General features: G+C 35.2%; 2 protein-coding genes across 2 annotated transcripts in view; one reads left to right on the forward strand and one right to left on the reverse strand.

The window, feature by feature from the left end:
- Positions 1 to 8: 8 nt before the first annotated feature.
- Positions 9 to 9,750, reverse strand: part of vps36 (vacuolar protein sorting 36 homolog) — a 10,974-nt gene continuing 1,232 nt past the window's right edge. The window contains exons 3-14 of the mRNA XM_016528430.1: positions 9,516 to 9,586; positions 9,301 to 9,415; positions 7,746 to 7,835; positions 6,429 to 6,515; positions 6,052 to 6,084; positions 5,870 to 5,947; positions 3,846 to 3,980; positions 3,051 to 3,116; positions 2,507 to 2,571; positions 2,112 to 2,196; positions 741 to 817; positions 9 to 652 (exon numbers count right to left, since the gene is read on the reverse strand). Coding sequence (XP_016383916.1) covers positions 571 to 652; positions 741 to 817; positions 2,112 to 2,196; positions 2,507 to 2,571; positions 3,051 to 3,116; positions 3,846 to 3,980; positions 5,870 to 5,947; positions 6,052 to 6,084; positions 6,429 to 6,515; positions 7,746 to 7,835; positions 9,301 to 9,415; positions 9,516 to 9,586 — 984 coding nt within the window. The 3' untranslated portion in view covers positions 9 to 570. The remainder of the gene's footprint in view (positions 653 to 740; positions 818 to 2,111; positions 2,197 to 2,506; positions 2,572 to 3,050; positions 3,117 to 3,845; positions 3,981 to 5,869; positions 5,948 to 6,051; positions 6,085 to 6,428; positions 6,516 to 7,745; positions 7,836 to 9,300; positions 9,416 to 9,515; positions 9,587 to 9,750) is intronic.
- LOC107720660 (proline and serine-rich protein 1-like) overlaps positions 9,390 to 9,750 on the forward strand; it is a 16,286-nt gene continuing 15,925 nt past the window's right edge. The window contains exon 1 of the mRNA XM_016528428.1: positions 9,390 to 9,431. The gene's annotated coding sequence lies outside the window, so the exon portion shown is untranslated. The remainder of the gene's footprint in view (positions 9,432 to 9,750) is intronic.

Genomic DNA, 9,750 nt, shown 5'->3' on the forward strand with positions numbered 1-9,750 from the left:
CAGTCCAAAATAAGTATGGAAGAATTTATGCTTCCATAAGGGGAAAAGCAGATTGCTCTCAACAAAAGTGTCACTGAATTATTATTTTGATGTTTAGAATTTTCTGGTTATTCTGGCTTTTTTTTATTTTATTTTTTTTATTTTAATTAAAAATTTTCCTTACCTTCTTTCTCATGTGTTTACAACACAGTTTGATGCATAATGCACACATATTTTTATGGACAATCTGACAGCATTGAATATGCGCTGGAGTCACACACAATATCAACATAACTGATTTCAACAACGAACTTTGTCCTCTGCATCCTCATAATCATTTCTGTCATCCCCTTTTCGTTATAGGCTGTGGAAATAACTAAACATGTTAGACTCAGAAAAAAAAACCAGATGCTGTAACGTACGCAAGTACCTTAACCAACATTCATGAAAGACCCTATTGACAAACACAGTGGAAAGTTGGTGCCCACTTGTGTCCAGAGCGAGAGCTAATCAGTTATCAGTTCTGAGAGGGATCCGGGGCCAGCAGGAGCTGAGAGCCAGCCGGGTTCGATAACATATCGGCTTCATGCGTCAGAACAGGTTGGGATAAAAACGCAGACCTTCTACCGAATCGTCTCGGCACAAGTGACCCATTTTTTCAGCTAGTAACAACCTGTAAAGGAGAGCAATACATCAAAATAGCGAGAAGACACTTGTGGGATGAATTATTGATGAAATAAGGAAAAGGATGTCTCCTGTACCTTTCTTTAGCAAGGAGAACTGACAGTCCCAACAACTTGGCAAACTCTTCGGCTGTGAGGGAGCCTTTATCAGACACCTGGGGGAGGAAAAAGAGAAGGAAACCTCAATTAAACCAGATGGATGCCCACCAAAACCACCGCTCTGTGTTTGGGGGAATTGCCAAAGCTAAAAATATACAATACTATGTTTTGAGTAGATAAATGTGTCACAGTGAGTTTATAAAGCAAATTTCTCACACTAGAATTAAAAGGAAAAAAGTTGAAGAAATTCTTCTAATTATTTATAAGAACTAAATTATTTTTGAATTTCATTTTTTAAAAGACAATTAAGCAAATTTCTTGCCCAAAATACTCATAATAATAATGCACTTAAGCATTTTAATTTATTTTATTTTTCTTAAAGAAAATAAATTATATGCTAATGAAATTGGTTTGATTTGTATTTTTATCACTTAGTGCTGTGACTGCTGTCAAATGATTAATCGCATCCAAAATAAAAGCTTCTGTTTACATAATAAATGTTTGGGTACTGTGTATATTTATTACATATATGCATAATAAATATACACAGTACACACATATATTATGTAACAAACTTTTATTTTGGATGCGATTAATCGCAATTAATCCTTTGACAGCACTAATATAAATATATATTAAATTCTATATAATCATAATAATTCTTCCAAATCATACGCAATAAAAAAGATTTTGTCATTTTTGGCATCACAATAACAATTTTGGTGGAAAACAATTCTACAATGCAAAATATTTTAATGGTTCTAAAATCGGCTTTGTTTAAGCAAAATCTAATTTCTTATTCTTATTTTAGTGTCAAATATGACCCAGGTGTGATCTTGACTGGTTTCGTGAGATTCACCTACTGTACTGTATATACACCAAACTTAATGGCTGATTCAATATGAATAGAGCAATAATTGCCAACTCATGTCAAATGATCTTCAAATATTCTTGCTTTGTTTTTTTGAACATTCCTCTCCTTTACCACATCTGTCTTGGACTCTTCAGGGATGGAAATTTCTAATCTGATACGCCTCTCCTTCCAGATCTTTGACCTAAAACTCCACCCCCAGTCACATCTGCTAGCTGTGTCTTGTCCAAAAATACTTTGACGGTGGTTAATTTCATGCAATTTCTAGGAGTATGAAACGGGAAACTTCTCTCACTCTCCTAACCACAACCATTTAATAGAAGAGGAAGAAATTGGCTGTACAAGTTTGTGGTTATAAATCTGATCCAATTTCCACTCTACGAACCTGTAATTAAACATGACAGGAAGTTGCTGCATGATGTTTGAATGGCCACATAAGTGATTTCACAGATGGGGGAAAATGATGGCACGGCACTCACGTTATCTAGAGCTGAGGCAATCATTTCCTCTTCACTGTGGGACTGGAGCTGAACCACCATCACGCCGCTGTCAAATACTCGCAACCTGACAGGGAATGAAAATTATGTTTATGTTGCTGGTTGCTTAAGAACCCAACTGCTTCGTAATCGAACTGTATGCAACCTAATTGTGGTTTGTGAATCAAATGGTTGTTTTCTTTTGAAAGGTGGAAAATGCAGCCAACAGACAGAGGGCGGACATGGGTCCTGAAAACAGGAAGTCTGCCAGGAAGTGGCTGACCGATCCCACGCTGACCTCCTTCAGCCTACAAAGACTGGCTTACATAGACACATCCACATTTGCTCACTTTTACACACGCAAACACACACACAAATCAAAATGCTCACACCCTTACCGTAGAGGAAGCTTCAGTGATTCAAACATCTTGCAGGCATTGACTAAGTCCTCTGGAGAGAGAAGCTGTGAAGAAATTTGCGAGAAGATCCATCCAGAATGTTTAAAAAAAAAAATTAACCATAGAGCTACATAAATATTTATGTATATTCAAAAAAATAACCCTAAAGATATTTTCCTTACACTTTTTTTAATGTGTGTGTACACATTAAAAAGGTTTTAAAGGGGTCATATGATGTTGCTAATAAGAACATTATTTTGTGTATTTGGTGTAATGAACATTATGATTCTTTTTTAAAGAAATACTTTTTTGGGGACTATACCACATGACATTTTAGAACCTGAAATAACTTTGCTGTCAATATTCTGATAGATGCAAACCAAACCAATGCATCACACTCGCATTTAAAGTGAGAGCTTTCTCTCTACTCTCCAAATGGTTGTGCCATCATCAGCTTCACTCTTAATGCTGCTGGGAAGGAGATCAGGATCAGATCTGATTAACTCAATGACAAGACACACTGATGTGTCCAGCTTCATCATACCTCCATACCACGGGCTCTGTTCACCAAACAGTACACTTCAGTGAGGGCCATCATTCCTCCACGCTCCTATAGAGAGGCAGAATAACAAAGAAAGATAATATCACCAAGTATGACAGAATGTATAGTCATCTGGATATTATTGCAAATTAAACCCCAACAAGGTGATGATTTTCAGATAATGATCAGCTAACTTTATGTTATCATAATTAATACACAGCTACTCACCCCCCCCCAAAAAAAATCAACAAATAGTTATGAAATATTTATTTGAGTTGCATAATGAGGAGAAACAGATGTGAAGACATACAAAACATGAAATTACCACACCTAAACATAACATGTTCATAAGTTTGCTGTTGGTAAGAATTTTTTTTAATGATTTTAAAAGAAGTCTCTTATGCTAACCAAGGTTACAATTTAAAATAACTTTTTTTATTCTAATATATTTAAAAATGTAATTTATTTCTATGATGGCAAAGCTGAATTTCAGTGAAGTCTTCAGTGTCTTTATTAATTTCTTCTTTTTATCAGGGTTGAAAACAGTTGTGCTGCTTTATATTGATGTGGAAACCGTGATACACTGTTTTAAGGATTCTTTGATGAACAAAATGTTCAAAAGAACAGCATTTACAAGAAATAGAAACCTTTTGTAGTATTATAAATGTATTGACTCCTAATTTCTTTCAATCAAAAATTTTACTGACCCCAAACTTTTGAACAGTGGTGTATATATGCATGTGGCCATGCAAAGCAGATTGATGATAAGCACTAGAAATATATAAAACACACAGTTACCTCCAGTGGGGCCTGCAGCATGTCTCCCAGCTGTTTGGCGAGTTGGATGTGGTATTGTGTGCCTGAGCCGTGTGTCTCTCTGGTCACTGGGTTGGCTATACCCATACTCAGCAAATAAGACTTGAAGCGGATAGTCTGTCGGATGGCACACAAAACAAACATGACAAATTTAATTGCAGCTCTACACTAACTAAATATAAGAAAGAATGAGCAAGCCTGGCCGTTATAGGCTACTATCAATGCTGAGAAACTCCAATTTTAGCATGTGAACTTCTGTGAAATTTCTACAGATGGAACAAAACACATCAACTCATTTTTAGATGCGGCAAAGTTTTTCCTCGTCTGATTGTGGACTTCTGTAATAACTGGTAATTTTCTGTGCAATAAATATTTGTGTCTATTTGGATGCAATGCTGCATTTAAGAAACATGGTGGATCTCAATCCTGGCTGCTTTTCAGCTCAATTCTAGGTTCTATTTATGTCACTGTCTCATTTCCTTGCCCTCGATGTCCCTGTACAAAGTGTATGTTGCGAGCGACCGGGATTTCTGAGCTCTGTGTGGATTACACTGCCAATGTTTGCCAAGCTTTGGATTTATAGACACTCCACTGAGCCAGAGAACATGACACAAAGGTACATAATCGAATGTATTGTTTTATTGAAGAGAGAAGGACTGGTATCTGACATTTTAGAAGCATATCTGTGCATATGGAGGCCAAATAAAACAAAACATTTAGCTATAACAATAAATATAACAGCTGTTATCTACATGTAATCTAAGAAAGCCTATTAACTTAAGCAGGATCAAAGCAGTAATAGACTTTGAGGAGGAAACAGCCTTATAAAAAGGCTCTTCTTACAAGTTCATATGTGTATACACTGCTATTTAAAATATTTGGGGCAGTAACTTTTTTTTTTCAAATCAATACTTTTATTCAGCAAGGATGCATTAAATTATTCAAAAGTGATAAAGACTTTTACACTGTTTAAAAAGATTTCTATTTAAAATAAATGCTGATCATTGGAACTTTCTAGTCATCAAAGAACGCATTACAGTTTTCACAAAAATATTAATCCGTAAAACTGTTATTAAAATTGATAATAAGAAATGTTTCTTCAGCAAATCAGCATATTAGAATGATTTCTAAAGAATCATGTGACACTAAAGACTGAAGCAATGATGCTGAAAATTCAGCTTTGCCATCACATGAATAAAAAAAAAACATTTGAAAATATATTCTAATTGAAAACAGTTATTTTAAATTGTAATAATATTTTACAATATTACTGTTTTATCACATTGAAGGATTGCTCAACATAAGACACTTCTTTCAGAAGCATAAAAAAATCTTACTGCCCCAAACTTTTGAACAGTAATGTATTAAAATCCAGTATTTGATTAACGATTGGCTAATGTCAAATATCTCAGCCAATCACATGATGAAACACTGGTGCTTCAGAAAACCAAGCACCTCAGGGTCTTTAAGCTCACCTCATCTTCTGTGATGTCACCCTGCTTGTCTTTGATTTTGTTGGCAATGGATTTGGAGACCTCCACCATCTCTTTGGCCTGCAGGGAAAGATATAGATTAGCTGAATCAAGACCAATAAACTTGACCATGGCTGTATTGTGAAGGATAACAGGCCAACCCACAGACCTACTGAGTAACTGACCTTTTCCATCAGTTTACTGAGATCCTCAAAGGCCTGAAAGAAAAGAGAGATGTTAGAATAAAAACATGAAAGAAATGACATCCAAAACGCCTCTTTATCAAGGGCCGAAATCCTTTTAAATTGTAATAATATTTTACAATATTACTGTTTTATCACATTGAAGGATTGCTCAACATAAGACACTTCTTTCAGAAGCATAAAAAAATCTTACTGCCCCAAACTTTTGAACAGTAATGTATTAAAATCCAGTATTTGATTAACGATTGGCTAATGTCAAATATCTCAGCCAATCACATGATGAAACACTGGTGCTTCAGAAAACCAAGCACCTCAGGGTCTTTAAGCTCACCTCATCTTCTGTGATGTCACCCTGCTTGTCTTTGATTTTGTTGGCAATGGATTTGGAGACCTCCACCATCTCTTTGGCCTGCAGGGAAAGATATAGATTAGCTGAATCAAGACCAATAAACTTGACCATGGCTGTATTGTGAAGGATAACAGGCCAACCCACAGACCTACTGAGTAACTGACCTTTTCCATCAGTTTACTGAGATCCTCAAAGGCCTGAAAGAAAAGAGAGATGTTAGAATAAAAACATGAAAGAAATGACATCCAAAACGCCTCTTTATCAAGGGCCGAAATCACCTGTAAATCACTGGGTGTGCCCACACCTAACAGGATATCCCACCGCTGTGCACTCTCTTTTTATCTTCCATTATAGCTGTGCCAGGAAGCTAATCAGAGCTATGAGGTCATCTGGCATTAAAAACAGGGTCCCACTTTCTATCAACATCAGGGGCCTCTTAAAAGGGGGCCATGGCGCCCACAGCTTTCCCGATTATCTCAGGCTGGTATCCCAGTGCTGTATGTTAGATATGACTACCTGTCAGTCTGTTTCTCTTTCTTACCTCAGAAATGTTTTTATCGGTCTCTTTTCTTTTCTCTTCCAACTTCCGTTCAATCCCCACAATCCCCACTGCACGTGTTCTTCCTGCCTACAGGACCACAGAGAGCAGGAGAGAAAAAATGAGCCTCTCTCTTTGTTAAACATGCACACGCACAAACAATAACTAAAAAAACATGCAAACAAATAACAAAGGAACAGGAAGGAAAGGGTTTGCCCAGGGGTTACTGCTTCAGGGCCACGGCTTGTTCTTTACAAGATACAAACTTAAAAAAAAAAAAAAGATATCTATAATATATAATAAATAAACATATCAAAGGTAAAACAACATTTTGTAAATATTTAAACAGCACAAATGACAAATTGCAAATAACATCATTACAGTGCCACCTTGAGGATGTAATAGGGACATTCAAAACAGAATTAACAGGCAATTCACAAAGATTTATTTTATTCTGAAGTGTCATCAGATCCCTAGAGTAGATAACTGACTAGCGGCCACCAGTATGAATATTTATTTAAAATAATTAATGCTATTTTCCAGTTAAGAACTGCTGACACAGTTGTATCTGGTGCTGATGCAACTTAGTTATTTATATATATATGGTAAGAAAATAGCAATTTTATTAAACTTAAGTTAATAAAATAAATTAAATAAATCATGTCATTAATTGAAAACAATATCAACTGCTAATGCTTGCATTATTCAGCAATTCACAAAATAATAATAATTATTAAAAATATATAGCTACAGTGTTATTGTTAGTTAAAACTAAAATTATTTAAACAATTTTTGGCAACTTAAAACTGAAATAAAATGTAATATAAATATAAATATTAATATTTGATGAAAAAATGACATTAGAAATGATGCTTTGGCAACTAACTGAAATAAACTGATGTTAAAGTACTAAAATAATTCTGACTTATTTCAGTGAAAATTATTTTAGTAAAATCACTAAAAGTAAAACTGACCTAATAAAAAAATAAAGCTAATTTAAAATTAAAGCCAATTAGAAATATTAAAATGAAACTAATTAAAATAATAAAAGTACGTAACACATCTGCTAAAACAAACTAAAATTAAAATGGAATGTAAAAGTATAATAATAAAAGATATTTCAAAATATTAATAAATATAACTAAAATATACTAATAAATATACATAGAAATACTAAAATAACACTGGATAATTATAATAACTGTTCAATGCATAAATATATACAAAATAATAACATTTGCTATTATTTAAAAAAACAATGAAATAACAAAACAAAACCCAGTTGTTAATATATCATTCAAAGTTTCAGTTTTAACTAACCTTGGGTCCTATTCCTGTGGGGATGGGCTGTAAGACAGGTGTATTCTCCCATCGTTTCTGAGTCATCTCTTCAGTTAGACGTCTGTAAAACTACACACCAAACACAGCACAAGTTCCCTTATTTACACCTTTCTAACACTTCTGCTCCGTTCCTCGCTAAATGTCATGACTGTTTATAGTACATGCTTCAAACTGTATTAAGCCAGATTTAGTGGAGTAATAAGCTCTATGTACGTGGAAGCAGAATTAATCTATGCATCATCATCTCAGTTGAAATATTTGTGACATCACTATTTAAGTTACTGACCTCAATCTGCCCATGTTCCTTGAAGGACAGCTTTATAAAAGAGTACTTGCTGTGCTGGTAGGGGCCTGGCTCCTTATTTTCCGGGGCTGGATGCAGGTGAATGACAATCTTGGCACTGCAGGGTTTGAAAGGTAACAGTTTATTTTTAAATTCACAAAACTTAACATCTAGCACAGTTTTATCATAGGTAGAATCAGGGCCGTAGCTGGGGTTTGTGGGGCCCCGGTTTGAAATCGTGTAAATAGCACAAATAAATAAATAGAACAAAGATAGAAATTAAACAATTTAACCGAATAATCAAATGTAAAATAGCACTGCACAGTCTTCACTGTATAAATTAAATATAGATTAGGCTAGGTCTTGTTAAAACTAAAAATTTATTCAGTCAAGAGCAGTGAGTGATTTTCTTTCTTTTATTTTCTTGGATTAACATTAAGGACACCGACACAGCCGTGGGCCCCTATAATTGTATTCGTCACCACCTTTCTACTAGCGACGTCCCTGGGTAGAATGCAAAATGTTTCAATACAAGCATTTCAGTCAAATGTAATTTATGCAACATTTCAAACCCACGGGGGAAAGTCAACTAGGCCTGGATGATAAAAAGGTATTGATATTTATCGACAGTACACCTTCTTCGATAACAATATAAAAAATGTTCGATATAGTGCACGATATAGGCACGTGCTATGAGTGACGCAGACAGCACACACAAACATATGCTGAATTGAGTGCTGTGCCTGCCTGTGATGAGGAGATTGTAAATAAAAAAAAATTATATAAGTCAAATTTAAAATAACCATTTGCATTTGAATGCAAAAATAGTACAATCAAATGTTAGGTGTCAGGGAGCGTCATCAGTGGAGCACGAGATGCGGTGATGATGCTGTATGTGACGTTGCTGCATTTTAATGTTTTGTTAGTCTAGCCCACGAGACGTGCAGTTGCTGCATTATTCATTCAAAATATTAGAGAAATATAGTAGCTCAATGCGTAGAAAATGTTGAATAGGTTAAAACTGAAACCAAGCCATTCACACAGAACGCAAATTCAGCGCATTTTTTTAGACAAATATGACTGCTGCACTCGCGTCTCACCATGCAAAGTTAAAAGTTTAAACTTTTAGAAAACACGGATGGTTTATGGATGTTTATTCCTTTTCACTGCGTCTCATATGTTTTTAAAGGCAATCTGTGTGATGGCCGATTCGGCTCTTTGTATTAAGCAATTCATATTTAAGTTACTGACCTCAATCTGCCCATGTTCCTTGAAGGACAGCTTTATAAAAGAGTACTTGCTGTGCTGGTAGGGGCCTGGCTCCTTATTTTCCGGGGCTGGATGCAGGTGAATGACAATCTTGGCACTGCAGGGTTTGAAAGGTAACAGTTTATTTTTAAAATATAGATATTATTATGGCATGCTACAGATGCATTAGATGCACGCTTATGTTTAAGTGCAGTCACCTTTTTCCGATGCCAGCTGCGTGCTCCTCAAAGAATATGATCTGTGACAAGTGTATGCATATACAACATTCCTACAGAGAAAGAGAGATTTCAGGCATTGTTCTTTAATTAAAGCAAAAGGACATTTAAGAGTGAGAAACAAAAAGTTCAACAGAAGTTAAGATATTGGACATGACTTTATGTAAGTGTAGGGTGACCATATTTTAGTTTTCCAAAAAAAGGACAGTGGGTGTGG

Source organism: Sinocyclocheilus rhinocerous, unplaced genomic scaffold, assembly GCF_001515625.1.
Source record: "Sinocyclocheilus rhinocerous isolate Xijiao unplaced genomic scaffold, SAMN03320098_v1.1 scaffold603, whole genome shotgun sequence".
Lineage (NCBI taxonomy): Eukaryota > Metazoa > Chordata > Actinopteri > Cypriniformes > Cyprinidae > Sinocyclocheilus > Sinocyclocheilus rhinocerous.